This window comes from Bufo bufo, chromosome 9, assembly GCF_905171765.1.
Source record: "Bufo bufo chromosome 9, aBufBuf1.1, whole genome shotgun sequence".
Lineage (NCBI taxonomy): Eukaryota > Metazoa > Chordata > Amphibia > Anura > Bufonidae > Bufo > Bufo bufo.
The window spans coordinates 14137419-14164523 of NC_053397.1; the positions used below are offsets into that span (position 1 = coordinate 14137419).

Below are 27105 nucleotides of genomic sequence, written 5' to 3' on the forward strand. Positions count from 1 at the left end.
TTTTAAAAGGATGTTAAAAAATCGTAAATGTAGTAGTATAAAAAACAAACAAAAGAAAAACCGCACTTGCTTCTTAAATTCGCTGTTGATCCAGAGCAGATGGCGGGAGACTGTAGAGGCGCGTACTTTGATAAAAAAAAAATGGCTTGCATAAATGCCAAAATCTGTGTATGTAAATGAGACCTGATTATCATGTATTGACTAATATATACTGGATTATAAAGGGGCGGAGTTTATTCTCATTTGTTTTAAACGAGCGTTACATTTTTGGGTGTGTTTCCAGACAATATGGGTGGGGCTTGCATACTAATTACTGGTTTTAGACGATGGATGGCCTGTTATCAGCCATTTTAAGGCTGTGTCGGCGCTGACTGTAGTGCTCTATAGGGAGGTGAAGTACAGGAATTTCCCGGCCCCCCATGATCCTTACTCTCCAGTGACGTTTGCATCCATATGTGATGTCATCTGCCGCCGTTACAATGTTGCTGTTCCGCTCTAAGCTGCCATATTTAAGTTGACTGTCCCTTTAAGAGACGTTTCATGAAATATTTAGCAATTACCTGCGGGAGCCAGAACCCCGCCCTCCCCCTGATTTTTAGAGATTTTATTTTATAATTGAAAATTTAAAGTGAAAGAAGTATTGAATTGTGATTTCTTTTTCTCCTCCTGTGATTTGCCCGTTGGTTATTAGGCTGGGACGTGGCAGGGTTAACTCTGGAGCGCCGGCCGAGCTCCTGTCTATCCGCAGGACTCCCGTGGTTTGCAGTTCACTGAGGCGGAAACGCAGAAAGAGACAGAAGACTTAGAGGATCACAGAAAATGGCAGCTCTGAAACTCCGGTGTCAGATCGGTGAGCCGGGCGTAGAGGAAGCGCCTCACCCACCGTGTCAGGGGAGACGAGGCGCCGAGGACCAATATCTAAACTGGGGGACACGGTTCAGCGCCGCATCTGGTTACATTATCGCTGGTCACCCACCGGGTGACACCAGGTCACTCAGAACCTCGCCATCCAGAACCGTCTCATCCCACGTATAACGCGCTAGAGGCTGCGGAAATAGTATCTAAGCCTGTCAGGAGTGATGATGAGCTGTGTATCTAATCCTGTTCTGTGCGATACTGTCTGCTGAGCTGTATCTAATTAAACCTGAGCTTCTGTATCTAACCCCATCATATGTGATACTCTCTACTGAGCTGTGTATCTAATCTTATCATGTGGGATACTCTCTGATGAGCTGGTGTATCTAACCCCATCATATGTGATACTCTCTACTAAGCTGCTGTATCTAATCTTATCCTGTGTGATACTCTCTACTGAGCTGGTGTATCTAATCTTATGTGTGATACTGCCTGCTGAGCTGTGTATCTAATCCTATCCTGTGTGATACTGTCTGCTGAGCTGTGTATCTAATCCTATCCTGTGTGATACTGTCTGCTGAGCTGTGTATCTAATCCTATCCTGTGTGATACTGTCTGCTGAGCTGATGTATCTAATCCTGTCCTGTGTGATACTGTCTGCTGAGCTGTGTATCTAATCCTATCCTGTGTGATACTGTCTGCTGGGCTGATGTATCTAATCCTGTCCTGTGTGATACTGTCTGCTGAGCTGTGTATCTAATCCTGTTCTGTGCGATACTGTCTGCTGAGCTGTGTATCTAATCCTGTTCTGTGCGATACTGTCTGCTGAGCTGTGTATCTAATCCTATCCTGTGCGATACTGTCTGCTGAGCTGTGTATCTAATCCTGTAATGTGTGATACTGTCTGCTGGGCTGTGTATCTAATCCTATCATGTGTGATACTGTCTGCTGAGCTGTGTATCTAATCCTATCCTGTGTGATACTGTCTGCTGAGCTGTGTATCTAATCCTATCCTGTGTGATACTATCTGCTGAGCTGTGTATCTAATCCTATCCTGTGTGATACTGTCTGCTGAGCTGTGTATCTAATCCTATCCTGTGTGATACTGTCTGCTGAGCTGTGTATCTAATCCTATCCTGTGTGATACTGTCTGCTGAGCTGTGTATCTAATTAAACCTGAGCTGCTGTATCTAACCCCATCATATGTGATACTCTCTACTGAGCTGGTGTATCTAATCCTATCATGTGTGATACTCTCTACTGAGCTGGTGTATCTAATCTTATCATGTGTGATACTCTCTGCTGAGCTGTGTATCTAATCCTATCCTGTGTGATACTGTCTGCTGAGCTGTGTATCTAATCCTATCCTGTGTGATACTGTTTGCTGAGCTGTGTATCTAATCCTATCCTGTGTGATACTCTCTGATGAGCCGTGTATCTAATCTTATCATGTGTGATACTGACTGCTGAGCTGTGTATCTAATCCTATCGTGTGATACTCTCTGATGAGCTTGTGTAATCCTGTCCTGTGAAAGTGTCTGCCGTATCTAATCTGGTCATGTGATACAGTTTGCTGAGCTTGTGTATCTGAGTCTGTGATACTGTCTGCGGAGCCTGTCCTTGGTGATGCTGAGATAGTGTATCTAAGCCTCCCATGTGTGATACTGTCTGCCGAGCTGTGTATCTAATCCTATTTTTGGTGTATCTAATCCTGTCATGTGTGATACCGTCTGCTCAGCTGTATCTAAGCCTTTCATGTGTGAGGATGTTTTGCTGACCTGTGTATCTAATCTTTTCGGGTATGATACAGTCTGCTGAGCTGTATCTAAGCCTGCCATGTGGGATACAGTCTGCGGAGCACTGTATAGGATGGATCAGGTCGGGGGAGGGGAGCAGTCAGGGCCTCGCTGTTCTCTGTCTGTTACTATATACAAGATGGATATTGTATGGAAGGCGTCAGGACAGATGATGCGTTACAGTGTGTCAGTGGCCTGTGTGACATGTATATGTAGTGAGATGTCGTCCGCCATCAGCCGGAGACCCCCCTCCCCCGCTCCGCTTCCTGACGGACCCTCAGGTTAAACATTTTGGGTTTCCCTTATTGAAAATGACCAGACTGACGGATGATAAATGCGCAGCCGGGAAAGATTTATGGCAGCAGCCGGCGTGACTCGCTCTGCGGGGCCGGGATCCCAGCGCGGCGGCCATGTCACCGGTTTACACCTTGTCTGTTGTTATCGGTCGGGGGCTGCCTAAACGCTCGGGACGTCTCGCAGATTTCTCGACTTTGCATAACTGAGATACCAGATGACGAGATGACGCTCAGGACATTCGTTTTTAAACCCGTTGGAGACGCAGCAAATAATGGCAACTTTTGGGAACAGTGCCGAAAAAATGTGCACTTCACATGAAAAAGAGTGTTAACCTGATTGTGGGGGGTCATGGGGGCCACCCCTGGACTCCTCGGGGTGCATGTGTCAATGGAGGTCTGCGGAGACCCATACTACCAGCATTTAAATCGGGACATGTAAGCCCCCCCCCCCCCCCCGGAGCTACCCTGACACACCCAGGATCGCCCCAAAAAGGGGTATTTTTGGGTGGGGTTTGCATAAGATCTGTACCTTTTTGTGGCCGCATTCCCAGGATTGTCCCAGCAAAATCTGGACGGTTGGCAGCTATGGAAACCCCTGGAGAAAACATAGGGGGGCTCCCCATTTTTTGGAAGGATGTTGGTGAAAAAAAGAAAATGATCCATCTATGATATAGTAAAAGATTGCCATAAAGTGCACAAAATACCATGTAGTGTGTCTAAAGAATACCGCCATACAGCGCCCTAATAATACCGCCGTATACTGTGTACATACAGTGCCCTAATAATACCGCCGTATACTGTGTACGTACAGTGCCCTAATAATACCACCATATACTGTGTATGTACAGTGCCCTAATACCGCCGTATACTGTGTACATACGGTGCCCTAATAATACCACCATATACTGTGTATGTACAGTGCCCTAATTCCGCCATATACTGTGTACGTACAGTGTCCTAATAATACCGCCATATACTGTGTACGTACAGTGCCCTAATAATACCACCATATACTGTGTATGTACAGTGCCCTAATTCTGCCATATACTGTGTACGTACAGTGTCCTAATAATACCGCCATATACTGTGTACGTACAGTGCCCTAATAATACCGCCGTATACTGTGTACGTACAGTGCCCTAATATCGCCGTATACTGTGTATGTACAGTGCCCTAATACTGCCATATACTGTGTATGTACAGTGCCCTAATAATACCGCCGTATACTTTGTACGTACAGTGCCCTAATAATACCGCCATATACTGTGTATGTACAGTGCCCTAATAATACTGCCATATACTGTGTACGTACAGTGCCCTAATAATACCGCTGTATACTGTGTACGTACAGTGCCCTAATAATTCCGCCGTATACTGTGTACATACAGTGCCCTAATAATACCGCCGTATACTGTGTACGTACAGTGCCCAATAATACCGCCGTATACTGTGTACTTACAGTGCCCTAATATCGCCGTATACTGTGTATGTACAGTGCCCAATAATACCGCCGTATACTGTGTACGTACAGTGCCCTAATAATACCGCCGTATACTGTGTACGTACAGTGCCCAATAATACCGCCGTATACGGAGTACGTACAGTGCCCAATAATACCGCCGTATACTGTGTACTTACAGTGCCCTTGTGCCAATGGAGTCCCGGGCTCCTGATATTCTGAGGAAGCCCCAGACCAGTTGCCCCTTTTGTCCTCCTCCTGCCCTGGCGTCTCTCCCTTCGCTCCACACATCAGGGACAATCTTATAACAAACCTATTAGGAGGACTAGAAAAACATGGCCGCCAAAACAGCGCCACATCTGTCTACAGGTTGTTTGTGGTATTGCAGCTTAATCCCATTCATTTCAGTGTAACTGAGCTTCAATACCAGATGTAACCCATGCACAGGTGGGGGCGCTGTTTCTGAGAAGCCATGTTCTTCTAATCCTAGACAACCCCTCTGATTTATATGTATGTATTTTAGAGGGAGGAAACATGAACTCCTGCCCTTGTGGATCCGGGTGGGATTGGACTCAAGACCCCGGTGCCACTGCGGCATGGTGCAATAGCGCCTGTTCCAGGTCTGGGCTGCGGCTGCTGAAGGGGCCAGTCGGTGGGGCCACATCTACACGCTGTTGTGTTTTTAGCCTCCATTGCATCTGCATTTCAACTGCTCACTAAGATCACTGCTTGCTTCCAATGAATGGGGACATCCACAGCTGATAGTTTGATACAGTTATATCCAGTGCAGTAGCACAGACCTCACTGCTGCCCTGATAGTTTGTTACAGTGTTGCACTTTGGATAAAATGTATCGTTCTGGAGCCAGACTGGATGCAATTGTAGCAAATCCTCAGCTGTGAGTAGTAACATTAGGCTACTTTCACATTAGCGTTTTCAATTCCGCTATTGAGATCCGTCCGCGGAAGAAAACGCTCCAGTTTTATCCCCATTCATTGTCAATGGGGACAAAACTGAACGAAACGGAATGCACCAAAATGCATTCCGTTCCGTTTGGTTGTGTCCCCATCGCGGACAGCCGTCCTGACACACAATGTAAGTCAATGGGGACGGATCCGTTTTCTCTGACACAATAGAAAACTGATCCGTCCCCCATTGACTTTCAATGGAGTTTATGACGGATCCGTCTTGGCTATAGAAGACGTAATACAACCGGATCCGTTCATGGCGGACGCAGGCAGTTGTATTATTGTCACGGAAGCGTTTTTGCAGATCCATGACGGATCCGCGAAAGACGCTAGTGTGAAAGTAGTCAGAAGCTGAAAACCCTTAGAAACCTCATACTTCTCAGCCTTTCAATGTAAAGCAGAATGTACCAAATCATTGTCAGCAAACAGAGATACTGAAAATGATGAGAAATGAAGGCTTAAAACCCATAAACAGTAGGTGATGGTTTATTACACAGCTGATGGTTTGTTACAGTTATATCTGTTGTGAACAAAACCACTTGTACTCCAGACTGATACATTGTAACAAACTATCAGGACAGGAAAGAGACTTAGTAACATAGTTTATAAGGCCGAAAAAAGACATCTGTCCATCCAGTTCGGATCCTGTTATCCTGCAAGTTGGGTATCGCTTGTCCCGCTGATGTGCTTAGCTCACAGAGGATTGTCTGGATTGCATGTAATTGTAACAAACCCTCATCTGTAAGAAGTATTATTAGGTCACTCTTTACAGTCAGAAGCTGAAAACTCCTAAAGACCGAATACTTCTCACAGCTGAGGGTTTGTTACAATTGTATGCCGTCTAGACGATCCTCTGTGAGCCAAGAACATCAGCAGCACAAGTCGCTCTCCTGTCCTGAAAGTTTGTTACAATGTATCGGTCTGGAGTTCAGGGGGATATCCTTATAATGGATTGTCTAGATTGGATATTATACAATTATAACAAACCCTCAGCTGTGGAAAGTATTAGGTCTCTAGAGGTTTTCAGCTTCTGGATATAGAGTGTTTCTATTCAGTGAAAGCAAGCAGAAATGTTGAAAATGATGAATTGATACAGAGTGTATTAGGAAGTTGCAGAGCCGTTCATGGTTAAGCCTTTATTTGCGTAAAATTGGACAATCCCTTTAAGGCCTGAGAGGTTGAGAAGGTGTTGTGCCCGCAGCGGTGCCCGGGAGCGATGGCGATCTGAGCGGCTGTGATTTTAGGTTGCTCAAAGAGAAGTGATGAGGGGGGCAGTCTAGCGCCCCATGGCTCGCCCCATTCACTTCTATCCAAGTGCAAAAAATTTAGCACGACTTAAAATGCGAAGTGGCACCGTGCGATTCGGGCTCGTCCAGCCAGTGTTGTGCCTTGGACCCGACTGCCCGCTTCCGTCCTCAGAGTGGAATTTGCGCCTCTCGTTCCCGTGCGGACCTGCCAGGTGCGTCACGAATGGCCGGTGTCACCCTGAGCTAGATCTCCTCGAGGAGCGTCTTCTCCAGGATGTCCGTGCAGCGTTCTCACCGCGCCGGCGAATAATGAAAGCGTCCAGGACTTTTGGGGGTTTGTGATGCGGATAAATCGGATATTTTGGCGAGCGGGGAGGGCGGGGGTCATCAGGCTCCCCTCTGCTCCGGTGACTTATGGATCTATCACGGAGATGACAGGAAGGTAATAATCACCGCTGGGCCGGAAGGTTACGCCGATCTATCATATCATTAGTGACTGTCGCCCTGGCCTTTAACACTCTGCAGACGGCCGGCTGGAAATGGACACACAGCGATAGCACCCGCGGGGGCAGGAAACATTTAAAGAGTTCCCCAAATATCAGAACAGTCCCTCAGTCGTCCTCTTCTGGGAGCACATTCAGCATGGCTCTGTCTCTGGGAAAGCTGGGTGACGTCTTCCGCAGAAATCTGAGTTACTATCCGATAATGGTGGCTCTGATCAGAGATGTGCTCTGATGTAAGATCTGTAAGGGGAACCCCACGTACTATGTGCCATTTTTAACATTGGTGTCTTATGTGGCTGTAGGGTACGTGGGGGGGGGGGGGGGCAGGGTCCGGATGCACCCCACTGTAGCTGCTCCTTACGGTCATCATGACTGAATATGTTAAAATTGGAAATGCTCTATTGGTGTAGATGAAGGAAACCTGCACCGCTGCCCCCTGCTGGTTCATCCTCTGTTGTCGTACATTGTGGGAGTAGTAGTCCGATGTAACAAAGACTAAGGCTGGCCATGCACATATTGGTGGCCGAACGCTCATTCGGCTCCGTAGTGCTTCCGTTGCGCACCGCACCGCACTTCCCGGATTGCGGACCCATTCAAGTGAATAGGTCTGCATCCGTGATGTGGGGTGCACGCGGCCGGTGCCCGTGTATTGCGGACCCGCTGTGTGCCTGAGCCCTTAGGCTGAGCATGCAAGTGTTGTGAATGGGAGAGGGGTAGACACAGTCAGACAGAAGCCTGTCTCCAAAGCCGTCAGGAGGCCCCCATGCACATTAGAGGGTTGGCTCGTCCCGCAGAGAGCGGCAGGTTCGGCCAGCTGAAATCTCCCAGAATGCAACACATAAGAGTGCAGTGGATCTGATGTGCTTCATTTTCTTCATAAAGTAAGTCATTTTTTAATGAAATACTTTGCTTTACAGATTCCGAGTTTCAGTTTACTCCAGTCACATCCAGAGCTGCACTGCAGAGATGGACAGTAATCTATCTGCACTGCTGACTGTGGGGATTTAAAGGGACCTGATAGTGGTGCTACCGTGACTAAACCAGTGTCGAGATGGGACAGCGCTTGTGAATGGCGTGCTTTGGCAGAAAGTATAGCATTTAACCCCCCGGGTGCTATCACACATACAGGAGAACTTAGCACCACAAACCTGTCACATCCAGCGATGTCTCCTCCTCTCATGTAGATGTTCTCTTTCCTCATCTTCTCCATTTGGAGCAGACCACCATGACGACTTCTTCCGGCCACGTCTTGTCTCTGAAGAGTTTGACACAAAGACTTTTCTATCATCCTCACCCTTCTGGTATCCCAACGGTGTTATCCTGCTGCCACCCCCAAAACTGTGCCCGCTGTGCCCCCCAATGTCCCCAAATACTATACTGCAGAACTAATTGTGCCATACAGATGTTTGCCAAATTGCTCCCAGAGTGCCCTCATTAATAACTGTGCTCCCTACAGTGATAATGCTCCCCCAGAGTACTCCCATTAGTCATAGTGCCCTCCATAATGTGCCCACAGAGCCCCCAGTATTAAGGCTTCTCCATAAGTTCCCCCTGTAGAGCCCCCAGTAGTACTATTGCCCCCTCTAGTGCCCTCAGTAGATGTATTGCTCACATAGTGCCCCAGTAATTATAATGTTCCCCTGTAGTGCCCCCAATAGTAATATTGCCCCCTCTAGTGCCCTCAGTAGATGTAATGCTCACATAGTGCCCCAGTAATTATAATGTTCCCCTGTAGTGCCCCCAATAGTAATATTGCCCCCTCTAGTACCCTCAGTAGATGTAATGCTCACATAGTGCCCCAGTAATTATAATGTTCCCCCTGTAGAGCCTCCAGTAAGTATTATTGCCCCCTCTAGTACCCTCAGTAGATGTAATGCTCACGTAGTGCCCCAGTAATTATAATGTTCCCCCTGTAGAGCCCCCAGTAAGTATTATTGCCCCCTCTAGTACCCTCAGAAGATGTAATGATCACATAGTGCACCCAGTAATTATAATGTTCCCCCTGTAGAGCCTCCAGTAAGTATTATTGCCCCCTCTAGTACCCTCAGTAGATGTAATGCTCACGTAGTGCCCCAGTAATTATAATGTTCCCCCTGTAGAGCCCCCAGTAAGTATTATTGCCCCCTCTAGTACCCTCAGAAGATGTAATGATCACATAGTGCACCCAGTAGTTATAATGTCCCTATAGTACTCAGTAGGTACAACGGTACATTGTTTTTTTTTTTTTTATTTGTTAAGTTGCTTCATATATTTTTTTTATTATGGATGCATTGGCTAAAAAATTGTACACATCCTTCAAATCCTGGCTTCAGTGTCACCCCGGGTACCTTTGTGAGTATTGCAGGGAAATAATCGGAGTAAAGAACAATCTATTCATGTCAGACTCTGGAATTAGGTGAGATTTCTGCTTTTCACTTTCCAGGTTCTTGATATTTGATTGCAGGATCTTACGTTCCTCTCGCTCTCGGCCTAGTTGAAGAAATGGAGAAAAAACTCTTGTTCATTTTCACAACAGGGGAGGGGCGGCGAATTCGACAATCGGCAGGATCTGGATGCTGCCACTTCCAGGCACATTGATCCACCTGCACACACTGTGACGCCTCGTCCTGCACTGCGCGCACGCACATCTCCTCCCCGCCTGCGGTGCAAAATAGCAAACTCGTTCTTTTTTTTCCCCTTTAATTTTGCTCAATTTTCCTGCGCCCCCCACGGGAAAGCAGAATTTGAGATTCTAAATTGCACGGGAATGTGTAGAGAAAGTTTTCTCTGCTTGAGACTAGATATTGTTCTGCTAAGAGGCAGCAAATTTCCTCTCATTTGTAAAAAAAAACAAAAACTGAATATTGTGGATTATCAGATGGCCATAGAAACGTAAATTAAAGGTGAGCGACAGAAGCCCCTGAGACAGCTGTTCCTCGGCTTCCTCCTACACATGGTACACTTGGCTCTGCTAAGGAAAGCATGTTTTTTTTCTAAGGAGAAAAGGAAATAAGCTGGTGCCAGACGCTCTGGCAGCTGCTTATGTCCCTTAGGGCCCAAAGGATTGGAAATATTAAAATCCAACATGCCCGATGCTTCTTTCCCTTGACATCTGCAGCCAGGACACCCCCTGCACTGCAGACAGTCCATCCTGTTGAAATTGTAGCTTTGGGCGATGCGTTTCTTATATGTAGGCACTATATAGTCCTGTTGTTGCTTCCGCATCGCAGGACCTTTTTCAAAAAGTTGACGATTTTTTGATTGGACACATGCCATGTGTGACATCTGCCAGCTCCCCTGAGGATACCCTCCTCCTATCTTGGCTAGGGATATAAAAACATAAGTCCTTGGGGTTGAAGGTCTTCTCCTTGTAGACCACAGCATCTGAATCCTGGCCTCCAACCTGTGGCTCTCCCAACTATTGCAAGACTACAACTCCCAGCTGGACGGCCAGCCACTTGTTCATCCTAATTAGCCTAGTAGGTTCATTAGCACAAAGGTCCTACAACTTTTTGGACCACCATGGAACATTTTAATGTTTCGATTAACCTGTATCAGGGTTGTTGCAGACCAGGGATCAGCATGCACACTTAGCCATTCTTGTAACTCTCCTAGAAGTTAAAGGAGGACTCTGGGAGTTGTAGTTTTAGAACAGCTGGAGTACCAGAGGTTGCTGATCCCTGTTGGAGACTTTAAGAACTGGACAGACCCTTCCTGGCCCAATTTGACCTCGATAAGCAGTCACCAGATGGATCTCACTGGAAGGCAAGGCAAAAAGTTGGGCCCCAGTAGGACATTTTTAGTTTTCTAGTAGAATCTAATTGTAGTCCGAGTTGTAGAGAATATTTCCGTCTGTAGTTTTAGTGCAACGATGGAACGTGGCCACAAAGAAGCCTCTCCAGTATATTCCATTGACAAGTTAATGACGGCAATAAAAAAGAATAACGACTCCTATCCTCCGAGCTTGACCTAAGAGGAGACGCTGGGGTTTTCAGTCTACTAGATGTCTCAATATCCAGGGTTGTTTCCATACAAGATAAGTGGAGCGGGAACATGGTGGCCCTGAGATAAGGTGAGGACCTCAGGCCCCATCGTGTAGGGTGGAGGCTTTAATACATTCATCATGACATTTTTGAATTTTTTCAGGAAAATATTGATTTCCTTTATCGGACAGGAAATGAACAACTCAAACTGGTCTCCTGGTCCTCTTTCTTCCTTGGACCAAATCCATCTGTTCCTTGACTAATAGACTTTCTCCAGTGGTTGTGCATTAGTAGTGAAGATGACGGAAGGGGGGCGAGGCCCAAAAATGAACATCTTTCATGGGCTCATTCACATTGTGGAAGTTTTGGGCCAGGAAAGACAGGAACTGGTCCCAAGAGAAGAAAGTAGGGTTACGTATGTCTGTGGATTCTCCACAGACATCTCTGTGGTTGTCCAAGGTTGGAAAAAACATGACTGCTCTGCACCAAAAACAGTGCCACCCCTGTCCACAGGTTGCGTCTGGGATTGGTGTACCACACACAACCTTTTTGACGAAAGTGGCGCTGTTTTCGAGAAAAAGCAGCCATGATTTTCTAGTCCTGATTTTCCTTGATCAGCATACTGATGGCTGGGGTAGCCATGAATATTAGATTGATGGGGCCAGACTCTTAGTACTGTTTGAAGGGCCCGTGGTGCTGGTGTTTTCTGCCATTTCTTATTTGTGTATTTGACAGGCTGTAAGGGCATGCTTGGAGTTGTAGTTCTATTACAGCTGGAGAACACTGTCCTATAGCTATGGCCCTAATCCAGGGGTGCTTTCTATCTAAATGGAACATAAAAGCGAATTTGCATGCAGTACCATGTTTGGCCACTAGACATCATTTTGCACACTAGACTCGGGCAGGATTGTCGGAGACCCTTGCAGTTTGTATACTGGGCTCGGCGTGACTATTGTATATAGTCTGCAGGCTGTATACAGTGTGCCGTCCTATAATGGGTTTGTCTCGGAAGGAGGAATTATCTGTAATATACACATTTAATCTTTTATTGCAAGGAACAAAATTGCTTACAATCCCGAGGCGATGGGATTTTTTTTTTTTCACTGCCTTCGACAATGCTGCAGAGATTTCACCATGAAATATTCTAAACGGTGCGAGTCTGAGTATAAAGTCACAGCGGGGAGGCGATAAAACACACGTTAACGGCAGAATGAAAACTTTACGAGCAGCACTTGTTCTGACAATAAGACACAAGGAATGAAATGCGTCAGCGGCTGCGATTCGCAATGACCCCCCCACTCCAATAAATGTAATTCAATTTCCACCCGCCGGCCCCTCCGCCCCGTTTATCCTGTTGCGCCCCTTTTTTTTGTTATTAAATGGGATAGAGGCCGAGTCTTCGTTCACAGGGAGGCGATTTCTTTTTAAGCAGAATCTTCTTCAGTTTTCTCTTGTTTTATGCCTTTAATGAGGACTCTAGGTCTATTGTAAAGTAGGAGTTCCACGGAACGTGGTTTAAAGGGATCTTCCACCTGTATGCGATTTGATTGCCCCATTGGGGATGCTTTACAAATTCAGGGCGAGAGGAGGAACTAGTCATGCTGACAGCGCTTTACCACTAGGTGGCGCCATGCTTTGCCACCTGCTACGGAGGCGTTAGGGCACTTTTACGCTAGCGGTTTTCTTTTCTGGTATTGAGTTCCGTCACAGGGGCTCAATACCGGAAAAAAACTGATCAGTTTAATCCTAATGCATTCTGAATGGAGAGTGATCCGTTCAGGATGCATCAGTTCAGTCCCTCTTACGTTTTTTGGCTGGAGAAAATACCGCAGCATGCTGCAGATTTCTCTCCGGCCAAAAATCCTGAGCACTTGCCGGATCCCGTACTAAGTGTTCCAGAAAAACGGATCCGGTTTCCCGATCTGCGCATGCACATACCCTTTAAAAATGAGAAAAATAAATAAATACCAGATCCGTTTTTCTGGATAACAACCGGAAAGACGGATACGGTATTGCAATGCATTTGTCAGACGTATCCGCGTCCGGATACGTCTCACAAATGCATCCGTTTGTGTCCGGATTTCCGGATCCAGCAGACAGTTTTGGCGACAGAATCCTCTGCCGCAAGTGTGAAAGTACCCTTACCCATCAGCCAATGAAATCCCTTGCTTTCAACATGTCTAAAGGGGAATTCCACCATAAAGCAACTTTTTTTTTTTTTTTCTAGAAGCTGAGGATGATGATGATGATGATGATGGTGATGGTAGTAGTAGAAAAATGGGGTTCGGTCCTACTAGCCTATTGGAAGAGGCCACAAATGGTCCTAAGACTTCTGATTTAGAGGTGGTGAGCGGAGGTAGGACAGTCACCCTGCCATACAGCCGTCATCCAAAGAACGATTTGACCAACACCTAATCCTTCTCTGGCGTCTCCTTACCCTCCATGGAAACAAAGTATCAGGCAACACGCCTGATCCTCTTTCTTTACAAATGGACACACCTCAGTGCACTAGGTACTTGGCCAGTCCCACCAAAATCGATGGGTTTGGCTGATTTACATCTCATGGATATGGGCAGACTTAGGGACGATGCCAGCATTGACCCCACCAGGACATATCATCAGTGAGATCTAATAGTCGTTCAATAGGAAACCATCCCTAGTGGTGAGTAATTGCTCCAAAGTCCCTTCCAAATGGGGTGGTTGTTGTTGTTTCCTGGACCTTTGGGGCCCGGTATTGTGTCAGAACCTGAGGCCACCTGGCCCGGTCCCGGATGCTTTCCTGGTACCGCTGCCGCTTTATTCCCGTGATCTCGGGTTTTCTCGGAGGCCCATGGATGGGGATATGTGGTGCCTACCCTGATACATATTAACTGGAAGCCCCTTATAATATCTTCACGCCCGAATAATTCTACAAATCATAAAATTACAGGGTCGAGACCCAAAGCCATAATGAGGAATTGGGAACAGATCGCCATAAAGAAAGAAAAATGACAAAAATATGAAAAAGGTGACAAGAAACAAAAAGAGCAAATCTGAGCCCAAATGAGACTTAAGGAACTTTCTGAATTTTGAAATAAATAGGTTGAGTTTTTATTTTTAGCACCTGGTAAGGTCCCTGCGTCCCTCCGAGCGCCGCGTGAGTTATTGGCGTCAGACATGTAGATACCGAGGGAAATGGAAGAGGAAAGAAGGAATCCAAGCGTTCTCGTGTCAAGGTGACTCCCCAGCCTAATTTAAATGACCAGTAAAGGGTTAATGCCCTTGGCTGGTCACACGGTGTCTTTCACACCCGTTACCTTGGCTGGTTAATTAGTTCTGCTGTTTCCAAGATCGGTGGAGGGGGTCTCAGCTGTTCCCATAGCAGGTACATGGCCCCGAGCACCCTCATCCCTGCCTTGTATACAGGAGGTGCTCGGCAGAGGGGTCGGAAGGTGAAACTGCACCAGAAAAGGTGGTTCCTTCCTGTCTACCAAGGGCAGATCAAGATGGATGGTGGCCCCTGGGTGATACACTAAACAAATACTAAAAGAACCCTCAATATCTGGCCATATAGGGGGCCATTTACTAATCTGAAATACGCCTACATTAGGCGTATTTCAGGCTTCGCCCCACTCACACCAGGTCTAAAATTGTGGGTGTGGAAGGCCCATCTCATTTACTGTTTTCTACCCATTTTAGGTGTAGAAAATGGTCTAAATGTAAGACAGTTCGGCAGCTGCCTTACATTCAGAACTGGCGCTGTATGCACCGAAACTTCGGCGATCCACCGACAGTTTAGGGCTTTATTACGCCGGTCTTAATAAATGTGCCCCATAGTGTCTACATAATAGCGCCACATGGTACCCCAGTTAGAGTAAATAATACCCCAACCTTTAAAATAGACAGGATGAGATGGTGGAGGCCCCAGGTCAGGATTAGGACCAGGCAGGCGTATGTACCATAGAGGCAGACTACATGGTTACTGGGGGCTCTGCAGCGCCATGGGAAGATGTGGAGGGGGAAACACTGAGCCCTACTGTTCTGGGTGACAAAACCCAACTACATAATGGGGGCTCATTTTTATAATTGCTGTGTGTCCCCTGGTCTTCTACGTCCACCACCGAATCTGAAGTAAGACTGCCGCTATAATGCAAAGCTAGAGGATTAAGAGCGACACGTCTGGCGGCAGCTTATCTCCCCTGAGAACAAAAGGATCGGACACGTTAAAATCCGATATGCCTGACCGTTATTTCCCTTGATGTCTGGCATACATGTACGGTCGGCCGATCCCACAGATTAATGTATATGACCAGCCTTCATATACACAGATATTCTCCCGCTGGAAAGCAGATACAATGACACAAGTGTTTCACAAAGTTCCAGTGATTTTTCCCATCTCCATTATTTGCCGCCGCACCCAGATCCCGGCTGATTGCCGTATTGATGGCTTTGTGATGAATATCTCCTCGCGCTGCCAGCAACGTAGCAGGAAATATTCTGCCTCCTGAGATTTGGAAGCCACTGAGTAAGATGCGAGCGGCTCAGGCTTGTATCACTTGGAAAGATCAGTCAGTCTCGGTGTAATCTGCTTTAACGGGAAATCATCATGAAGCAGAAAAATAAATAGCAGAAGACACGAGGCGCAGGAACGTGAGAGGATCCGAGAAATGGATGCGCTGATATCGGCCTAATGTATGGGGAGAGTTTATAGCGTGCAAGAGAGGTTCTTTTTATTAAATCTGCCCCAGGGTCAGTAGACTCATCTTAATGGAGGACGGGATCTTAATTGTCAATAATCTCATTAGCGTGTAGAGTCATAGAGCGCATCTCATTGGAGGGCGGGTTTGGAATTGGCCTATCACTTGCATTTGGGGTCAGAAGAAGCTTCTAATTAGAGCAGTAGTTGGAATTATCATCTTATTAGCGGGGAGAGCCTCCAGAATCATTTCATTAGATGATCAGATGGAATTGTCCTCTCAAAGGGTATGGCCGGAATTGTCATCTTACTAGAAGGCAGGTTGGAATTGTAATCTCATTGAGGGTTGGTTTGAAATGGTCCTCTCAAAGAGCAAAGTTGGAATGGTGCTCTCATTGGAGGGTGGGTTTGGAATGGTCCTCTCATTGGAAGGCGGGTTTTGAATGGTCCTCTCATTGGAGGGCGGGTTTTGAATGGTCCTCTCATTGGAGGGCGGGTTTTGAATGGTCCTCTCATTGGAGGGCGGGTTTTGAATGGTCCTCTCATTGGAGGGCGGGTTTTGAATGGTCCTCTCATTGGAGGGCGGGTTTTGAATGGTCCTCTCATTGGAGGGCGGGTTTTGAATGGTCCTCTCATTGGAGGGCGGGTTTTGAAATGTCCTATTCACTAGTGTTTGGCATCAGCAGAATCATCTTATTAGAGGAACAGTGAGAATTGTTTTCTCTAGAGGTTGGGGTAAACAGTCATATTAATAGTGATTTGGGGCCGCAGAGTGACCTTCTTATAATTACACAGCAAGGTCAGCAGAGTCATCTCATCACTAGAAGGTGGGGATGTTGGGCCTGGTCAAGCTGGATAGCAGAACTATCTATTGCGGTCTACGGAGCTGTACTCCTTCACACCTGGAGACTCTATTAGTCTGTTACCACTGTTCTGTCCATGAACTCGGATTCACTGCAACTGCCATACGGTGCAGACACCCTGCTGCACTGTCGCCCCCTAGTGGTACTATTGTTATGAACAAAATAGAAGCAGTTCAGTCTATGGATGCAGGAGATAACATTTTTACATTGATTTAATAGACCCCTTTCCCCCAGAGACTGAAGAGCAGAAGCAATGACACAATGAGTCGTTTTTTATTTAGCAAAAATGTTTAATCTCTTTGTGATGCGAGGATTTTATTTACAGGTACTAAATCTGAGCGACATTAAAATAGTAAGATATTTACAGAGAATGGCTCAGCGGGCGTCGAGTCACAACCAGAGGGGGGGGGGGGGGGGGGGGGGTTTCGTGTTTTTTTGGCTACAGGCCTGAATCTGCCATTGCTGCACTTCACTGCAGCAACGGGTTAAACGGACAAGCTGCTTGCCCTGACCCACCAGGGCTTAAGGGGGGAGAATGTTGTTCACTTCATCAGTCACACAACTGAACCTCTAGGTTCCCACTAAAATTATTTAACCCCCCGCAGAGGGGTCAGCAACACCTTCCAGTAACTGATCACCATGGTGCACTTGGCTCATCAGTCTCCACCTTCTCTCCATTAGGGACCAGGTCACTAATATAAAGAGTAAACGCCCCCGGACACCATGTTTGGGGGGGATCTTTGCTAGGAGAGGTGCAAGCTCCACTGTGCAGAGAAGGCATAACAAACCTACAAAGTGATGCATACTCCTCTGACCGGGGTGGGCAATGTCAAGTGCTGTATTGACTGGGCCGCCATATATACCAGTAGATGGGCGCTGCTGCTATTCGAGGCCAGGTCGGTGGTCAGAATACCAGTTACATTTTTGGGTTGTGACCTGACTGCCATTTCCATTGGGTAAACTGCTTTGACATATTTGCAAATAACCTGCAAAATGATGGGCCCCTTGTGTTCTCTGGGCAGATAAACACCATTGGATACAGGACTCTCTTAGGTAGGTTATCTTTGGTGGAAGTGCACTTTACTGACTACGGGCGACGCGTTGCTCATTCCCCATCAGGCTGCTGTCATCTGAGACATTAGCTTTCTACTACCGGTCTATCGAGCCATGGACGTTGGTGGCTAGATGATTTGTCTACATACTGGGCTGTGTTCTCATAGTGACTCATTTCTGTTCCCCTCCATGGACACCATCATGAAGTTGATGTAACCCTTGGAGACGGTCCAGTGGTCCCATAGTCCTGAGTGACCCATACGTCAGCGTCTATGTGTTAGGTGGTCACCCCGAGGTGGCCTGCAAACTGGAAGAGACTGCAGTCCATCAGTTTCCTGTGACATCACAGTCTCACTACTCATGGTTCAGTGATGTCACTGCCACTGTTAACTGAATGACTCTTCAGTTGGACAATGACCAACCAGACAAAGGTCAGACTTGACCACAGGAGCAGATAAGAACCATAATGTTGGCCAATGACAGAGTCGATTCATGATATAGTATATTCCAATTAGTAATGTGTAATTGGCCTGAGCAAAGTAGGACTGAATCAGCAACCCAGACCTTTATAATCTTCATCCTTATTGAACACTGACGCGTTTTAGAATTCAAGCTTAGTAATCTATAACTGGTGTAGGGGTCAGGACTTGGGGGGGGAAGGGGATACATAGTAACATTGGACACAAGGAGACTCATAAACCACTTTTGGCGCCACTGACTAAGGGACTCAAAAACAAAAATTAAGCAATTCATCAATCGTGCTTCTGATGACAAGAGCCCACCCATGCAAGTCCTAGCCAGAATGCTCCAAAGAAGCACCAGCTTATCACGCCTGGTCCTCCAAATTTTTGGGACGGTTGTATGAACTTCAGTGTTTACTTTCTCCAATCCCCTTCCTTCGTGTACAGACCGGAATTTATAATAAATTAGGACGACACTAAACCACTCAGCACTTCCGTAATTTCCTGTACCATAAATTGTAACCAGAGACAGTATATTTATATATATATATTAATGCCCACATAATTATCTAACGCAGCAAAGCATTGTGGGTAAGCTCTGCCAACCAAGACCATATATATGTACATTCATTTTGTGAATCTCTGTGCTTTCTGCAGCCATTTGATGTCAAACATTTCCAACAATATTTCTGAAAATTAAAAAAAATTAAAATCACAATTCATTCCTAAATAAGATACATGGGATCAAGGAAGAGAACTGATTTTCCACCTCTGTCACTTTCTACCTTGAACCCTCCCTCCCCCCCATTCTTCTTAAAAAACAAAAAACTTTTTTTGCTTTTTTGTATTCACTAAAACAACATTGAAATGAACATGGCACAGAATATAGTCTAGAAAAATATCAAAGGTTCTGGTTTACTTGTCCGTTCCGCGGGGGCGGGATTTGTGGGATTCTGTGACCTTTTTATTGTCTGAGAACACAAACACATTCCTTTATCAGATTGTTTTTCGATGAATTTTTTTTTTTGTATATTTTTTTTCATTATTTCTTTAAAAACCCCGGAATTTTGTTAAATTGTGCAAATGTAGCAGTAACACTAGTGACCGAAAGCCAAAGAGAGAGAGAGGACATCTTTTTTTTGTTTCTTTGACCTAGAAATGTAGGCAGCCAAAGGAAAGGATTTTCTTTTTTTTGTCTCCGCCCATTGGGTCACGTCTTTTCCATGGCCGACGGAGGTTCCTCTCCCCCCTCGGAACGCGCAGGCAGCTCTCATTGTCTTAAATCTATAGTTTAATTTGTATTGAAATTTTTGGAGTCCCTTAAATTTTTTTTTTGTATCCATTTATAAAGGTTTCTATGCTGTTCTTTGAAATGGTCTCTAGAGTCTTTATGTACAAAGATTTTATTTTTATTTTTTTTCAAGAAAGTTCCAGTCCAGTTCTGCAGCTCGTGGATTTCGAAGGCCACATGAGTTGGAGTGTGGTCAGTTTATAGTGCTCCCCTCCGTCTCTCTCTCACTCAGTAGCCACTGCTAGGAGACCGTTCTCGCACAGACCCCCATAGACTTCAACTGCTGAGCGACATTGTGTCGATGACTTGTTCCAATTTACTTCGTAGCCGTTGTCTTCTCGCTTGTTCATCCTTTTCCAGCGCAGTTAAGATCTGAAAGACGAGACAAGAGTTTGGTAATGCTCCGACAGTGGACACTGTATATTTGGTGCAGACCCTGGAAAGGCTGGCCAAAAGTATTTAACCACTGGACATTAGTCAGGGGTACATAGATCTCAAAGGGCCCCATAGCAAAAAGTACTATGGGCCCCCTTTAACGCATGCACACTATAAAACTAGATAAACAATCCTAGGCAACGGGGAACACCCCAGATCTCTCACAAATATACAATTTTTTTTATTTTATTAAGTGGGGAAAAAAATTGATTATAAAAGAAAAGAAAAACTAATAAAAAAAGTCAGCCTCACCGACTTCATGTTGGAAAAAGAGGAATAGGTGCTTTATTAATATGGCTCTCATTCTGAACTCCCTTCATACTATTATAAAACTGAATGCTTGAGGCCGCCACTAGGGGGAGCTCAGTGCATAGGAATTTATACATTTAGCATTGACTGTAATGGAAGCTCCCCCTAGTGGCAGCTGCATGAAAATGCAATGTTTTCGTGTCAGGAACAGGATAAGTTCAGCACCGCCCCCCACTAGCGATCCGTGGCCAGCCTTCATGGAAGGTATGCCGCAGGACATTAGGGGTCTATATATGACAGAATGGAGTCAGTCCCCTTTGGCCATGCGATCTCTGGACCACCCAGATCTGATAAACTAAGCCAACGGAAGAAGCCAATCAGTGGAGGGTAAAAGAAAGATCGGGCATATTGAGTATCAGCATGTCCGCTTCGGTGTTCTCATGGGAGATATGCTGCCACTTAAGGCCGGTTGTAGTGGTCAAAATAAGTGTTGAGATATAGAGTACGGCCACTTGGACCTTCACCTTTTGGGGCTGGTCCCCCTCCAATGAATTAAAGGGGAGTTATGGAGACCACCAATGAGAGTACAGACTGGTTTCCATAATGCCCATTGGTTTAACCACAGTCAGGGGGCTAAAGTCTTCTGCAATTCTTGGCATCGGTGGGTATTCAAATAACCATGTGTCTTCGGTGGCTGGGGTTACGGAAACAGCCATGTGGGCTTTGCTACGTGATTCCATAGAAGTGAATAGGAGCTTTGGAAACAGTGTATCCCCCTAATTCTACCCTGGGTCTCTCCATAACCTTAAAGGCCGACTCCACCAGCGTTGGTCAATGTCAACCTGGCTCTGGTGGGCCAAAAACTAACTCTCATGTATACTGGCTTCTTCCTTATGTAGCGAGACGTAAGGGGGGTGGTCCTATATGCACCGCAACGTTTCGCCATCAGTCACTTTTTTTTTTTTTACGTTTTCTTCAAGTAAAAAAATAACAACCTTTCCCTTAGTAATCTGTGTCAGCACTAATCACCCCCTCCTCCCGGGATAATCACGTCGTGGCCCTTCTGACATTTCGCTGCTGTCACAACACTTGTTACAGCCTCAATTATTACCAATACAATTATAATCACCATAATAAGGGAAATTACCGCTAAATACATAGTCGCAACTTAGACGGTGGGGGAGGATGATGGGGATAGTGATATAATAGGAGAGAGTTCTCAAAACAAGCAGAGCCCCAGTGACCCGTTTGTTATGGGTCACTGCTCCAACTTTTTGGGATAAATCTCCATTGCGGAGAGCATCGCTGACGGGGTCACGGCTTCCATGTCGCCCATAGGACAGTGTAATGTGAGCGTGCACTCACCTCATCCCTGTACTTGGTGATGTAGGAGTAGATTTCGTGCAGGGCGCTCATGCTGTTGAACTGACTGAGATGTAACCGGGACTGTTCGGCCAGGTAGGCGCTCATATCTTGGTCACTGATTACCGGCATTTTGGCGATGTCCGCGTAATACCTGCAAAAAGGAGAACAATAAATAACGGTTCCAAGGCGAGGGAAGCTGCAAAAGCAGACGGCGCCGCCATGGCTCACCTCTCCACCCAGCTCTTGTAGTTGGGGATGTCCTTGGCGTACAGCAGCTTGTTACTGGGGGAATCTTTGCCCAATTTGTGCTCTGACGTAGAACAAGAGTCCATGAATGTCTGCGCCACCACCGACAGGCAGGCGTCCGTGATGCTGTTCTTGTGAATGTCGAAAACGAACTGAGGGTTCTTGATCACGTTCACCCAGAACCTCAGGGGTAAACTGGAAGAAAGAAGAGTGGTCAGGAGCCATGGGACCAGCGGGCTGGCTACCTCGCTAATGCCAGATCTAATACGCAGGTGTGTATACCTTTAAGAGGACCAGGCAGTGGTCCTCTGCACTTTGATTGACAGGACCAGGCAGTGTAAACGTCATCACACCTGGCCCTGTCAATCAAAAAGCAGAGGGTGCAGCAGGAGCAGAGCCTCTAGGTGTAATGGTAACGCCCCCGTTGCTCCTAGAGGCTCATTTGCATATATTAAAACATCATTTTTCTCAGCAATGCGGGCACATATGAACATCGGACCAACACAGCTGCAAAGTACACATGTAACAGGTCAGCCAGTGTCATAGGTACAAAACTGCTGACAGATGCCCTTTAAAGGGGCAGTGCTCCCTAAATAAAGGAGAGGGCTTTCCAAGGTGCATCTGTACTTGCATTACAACATATGTTACCTCTGCTGGGGGAGCTGAAGGGTTAACATCCCTCTATAGATACATACATTGCTCCAGTCTCCATCACTAATTACTGGCGGCTGTTGAACCGCGCCAAAGCAATTTATCTGCCACATTATAAATGTCACGCAAGGGGACGTCCCGCTGGCAGGAGAATGGCGACGAGACGCAATCACACAACCAGAACGAAGGATGAGAGTGGGAACCCCCCAGGGACCATGTAAAGGTGACTGGACACAAAGCTGAGAGAACCTGCCCCAGGAGGGGGAAGAAATAGCAGGACGGACCGGCAGGAGGAAGAGTCTGCCGCAGTTGGAGATGTGAAATTGAGGTGGATGAGATTCACGGGAGCCGGCCAGGAAGCTTCCCATGGATAATGAGAAGGATTGGGAGTTCTGCTCCGGGTGCATGGCTCCGTTCACACCAGTGGATGCAAACAGTCACCGCCGGACTCCATGCTGCAGACTAAACTCTTCTCACCATCAAAAATACTGGAAATCTAGGTGGAGACCTGATTAACCTAGGTGTGAACTGAGCAGCAGTCAGAGGGACGGAGCTTGGGGTTGAGAAAGGGTTAATCATGCCCCGAAATCTGGTTGCCCGTACATAAAGCTGAATCTTTGTCTAATCAAATGTTCCGCAACTTTCCAATGTACTTAGCTTCAATTTCTCATCCTTTACAAAATCACTGCTTGCTGTCACTGAAATGAACCCCCCCCCACACACACACACACACAAGGAACTGATTTCTCACAGCTGAAGTTTGTTACAATCGTATCCAGTGCAGAAAATCCTCTGTGAAAGCAGCGCGCCAGCGGCACAAATCTCTCCCCTGTCCTGATACATTGTAACAAACCATCAATGAGGGTAAAATGTATCTGCAGTCCAGGTTGTCACAGAGGATCGTCTGGACTGGATGTGACAAATCCTCAGCTGTGAGACGTATCAGGTCTCCATTGAACAAAAGCAAGCAGAGATGTTGAAAATAGTGAAACCGCTTATGGTAGAAAGTTGCAATAAATAAGATTGGACGACCCCTTTAATAGATTTTAACCCCCGCACCACTACGGGGGTCACTTACCAGTTGCTCTTCCATGTATGCCGCACGTCGTAGTCTGTGATTTGGTGCTTATCCGCCTGCTCGTCCAGGAAGTCAAACATGTACTTGATGGCGAGAGGCAGCGCGCTGCCGCGGTGGGCGGTGCTGAAGATGGTCTCAAATAAATCGTCCACGAATTTCTGCAGCGTGCCCTGTGCAGAGAGAGGAGGGCGGTAAGAATACACAGTGCAAATATAGCACACAGGAGTCTCATCATTTCTACTACAACCCCCTGAATCATCATCATCCCAGCCGTTTGGACGGTATCCTGTTGATAGGTGATAAGCTGTCATTCTGAGAATACCCCTTTAAGAAACTCGCAGTAAGTACAATAACAACCAATATGGCCGCCATTGTGGCTCTTCCTGGGGGTTGTCACCCAGCTTTCCCAGGTCCCCGAATGTCAAATCTGCTTTACTATAGATGGGCGCAGGCGCTGTATCACTGAATATCTGCGCAGCCACATCACTCAGGAGTCTGGTACAGACTGGTGACAATCAGGATCATAATGGCGGCCATGTTGATCGTCACCCAGCTTTCCAGGAAGCAGATAAACCGATTTTAGGAGGGAATACACATTACTGCAGCGATCCTCTAGGATCTGTTGTCAGGGAAGTGAGATGAAAGCTCTCTGGCGGCAGATTCTCCCTGTAGTGTTACCCGTTATTAGACTTTACGGAGCTCATTACAGGAGGAATCGCCATTAATATCCATTGATAATACCGCTAGATATCCGGCTCACCGCAGTCTGAACGTATATGGGGGGAGGTTTGCAGCCCCCACAATTAGCGGGGGTCTATAGAGGAAACTTGTTATACACTCATTATAAAGCGATGTCATAACCGGTCGTCCGCTGCGGTAATCCCCCCAATCAGACTATCTGCTGTAGAGGAAGGTACGTTCTGCTGCTAACTGCGGTCATCGGGGGAGACTGCGCATCATCAGCCAATGAACATATATGGATATATAAGGAAATTCCCATGAATCCTGCATTTACCGGATCGGCAGGGACAAGATCGCATCCTGCGGATTATCAGATAACTACAGAGAAATGAATATTCATTTTAAAGGCCGATTCCTGTCTCTTATAAAAGAAAGACCTTAAAGGGGGGGGGGTGCCACGTTTTAAACGTATCAGGGAACAGTGGGGGTCTGACCGCTGGGATCAGTGACAGGACCACCGGTCAGACCCCCACCAATCAGGTAGGGGATACATTTAAGACTTGGCACAACCCCTTTAATCATTGCATGTTGTGCAGCTTTGCAACAGAGTGTTTCAGTTCTTCACTATTTTAAGGAAATCTTGCTGTCAGTGAAAAGAAACATCTGCATGAATCATATCTAGACAGCACAGGTAGTGAATCAGAGCTCTCTCTGCCTCTGGACGTAAACAAGGATCTTTCCATTCACTGACAGCCGAGAGAGATCTTTAAAATGTGTTGAAACTCAAAGTTGCAGAATTTTCATTATAGTAAGATCTATACGTTCAGCCCCCTCGCCCCGCACTACAATCCCTCCAGATCTATACGTTCAGCCCCCTCGCCCCGCACTACAATCCCTCCAGATCTATACGTGCAGCCCCCTCGCCCCGCACTACAATCCCTCCAGATCTATACGTGCAGCCCCCTCGCCCCGCACTACAATCCCTCCAGATCTATACGTGCAGCCCCCTCGCCCCGCACTACAACCCCTCCAGATCTATACGTGCAGCCCCCTCGCCCCACACTACAATCCCTCCAGATCTATACGTGCAGCCCCCTCGCCCCGCACTACAATCCCTCCAGATCTATACGTTCAGCCCCCTCGCCCCGCACTACAATCCCTCCGGATCTATACGTTCCGCCCCCTCGCCCCGCACTACAATCCCTCCGGATCTATACGTTCAGCCCCCTCGCCCCGCACTACAATCCCTCCGGATCTATACGTTCAGGCCCCTCGGGCCGCACTACAACCCCTCCAGATCTATACGTGCAGCCCCCTCGCCCCACACTACAATCCCTCCAGATCTATACGTTCAGCCCCCTCGCCCCGCACTACAATCCCTCCAGATCTATACGTGCAGCCCCCTCGCCCCACACTACAATCCCTCCAGATCTATACGTGCAGCCCCCTCGCCCCGCACTACAATCCCTCCAGATCTATACGTTCAGCCCCCTCGCCCCGCACTACAATCCCTCCAGATCTATACGTGCAGCCCCCTCGCCCCGCACTACAATCCCTCCAGATCTATACGTGCAGCCCCCTCGCCCCGCACTACAATCCCTCCAGATCTATACGTGCAGCCCCCTCGCCCCGCACTACAATCCCTCCAGATCTATACGTTCAGCCCCCTCGCCCCGCACTACAATCCCTCCAGATCTGTATGTGCAGCCCCCTCGCCCCGCACTACATCCCCTCCAGATCTGTATGTGCAGCCCCCTCGCCCCGCACTACAATCCCTCCAGATCTATACGTTCCGCCCCCTCGCCCCGCACTACAACCCCTCCGGATCTATACGTTCAGCCCCCTCGCCCCGCACTACAATCCCTCCGGATCTATACGTTCAGCCCCCTCGCCCCGCACTACAATCCCTCCAGATCTATACGTTCAGGCCCCTCGGCCGCACTACAACCCCTCCAGATCTATACGTTCAGGCCCCTCGGCCGCACTACAACCCCTCCGGATCTATACGTGCAGCCCCCTCGCCCCGCACTACAATCCCTCCAGATCTCTACGTTCAAGCCTCTTGCCCCTCGCTACACAGGCAGCCCCATCGCTTTGCACGACAATCCCTTTAGATCTATACGTTCAGGCCCCTTGCTCCGCTCTACTACCCCTCGGATCTATATGTGCAGACCCGAGCCCCGCTCTGCAACCCCTCCCCCCTCAACGGGGGGGCTTCCAGGATATTAACACTGTGATTGAAATTAACCAGATGGCTTACCTTGGTGGCCAACAACCTGGTCAGGTAGATCTCAGACACCATCTTGCTCCCCCGGTCTCCCTCTCGCTGGTCCAGATGGTCGTGGTTCTTCACCAGGTGCCAGAGTTTGGTGCCGCTCTCCAGGTCGGGGGTGATCATTGGCGTGCGGGAGCGCAGGCTGTCAGGGCTGGACGCCGTCCGCAGCATGCTCTCTGGAAAGAGTAGATAAATGGGTCATTAGAGGATGACTTTAGCCAAAGCAGTCTACAACCCATGGGGGTCTGTTTGGGGGGCTCTCAGGGCATGCTGGGAGTTGTAGTATCTTGCCTAGTACTGTAATCCACAGTGGATTTTTACCTCCGCAAATCCACCACGTGTGAATCCTCCTGTAGATACAACGGTATGATTAGCAGCTGCTGCGCCATTCTAAGCGGATAGTGTTGGGGTTAGTGGCCCTTTAAGAGCGTCTCCGTCATTCACGTGTGGCCGTCTACCATGAACATTTCTCACAAGCTTTCCAGGATAATGCTTCATTTCTATGCAGATTTTTATGACTCCCCCCATAAACGACACCTATAATAGCTGACGCAGGCTCGTTCCGGCGTTGACATTTCAAAGCCAATTATGTGCGATAATTAATTTTAGCATCGCTATCAGTTCTTTCGATTGGAGATCATTCTGCTGCTACAATTACTTACTAAACGGAGGATTATTTGCTTGACCTGCAGACGAT

The 27105-nt window shown here is 47.3% G+C and overlaps 1 protein-coding gene across 3 annotated transcripts in view; it reads right to left on the bottom strand.

The window, feature by feature from the left end:
- Positions 1-16892: 16892 nt before the first annotated feature.
- PLXNA1 (plexin A1) overlaps positions 16893-27105 on the bottom strand; it is a 278496-nt gene continuing 268283 nt past the window's right edge. For all 3 annotated transcript variants that reach the window (XM_040408573.1, XM_040408571.1, XM_040408572.1), the window contains 5 exons: positions 26394-26584; positions 23453-23622; positions 21706-21918; positions 21478-21628; positions 16893-19800 (listed from right to left, as the gene is read on the bottom strand). In XM_040408573.1, the coding sequence (XP_040264507.1) occupies positions 19705-19800; positions 21478-21628; positions 21706-21918; positions 23453-23622; positions 26394-26584 (821 nt within the window). In that variant the 3' untranslated portion in view covers positions 16893-19704. The remainder of the gene's footprint in view (positions 19801-21477; positions 21629-21705; positions 21919-23452; positions 23623-26393; positions 26585-27105) is intronic.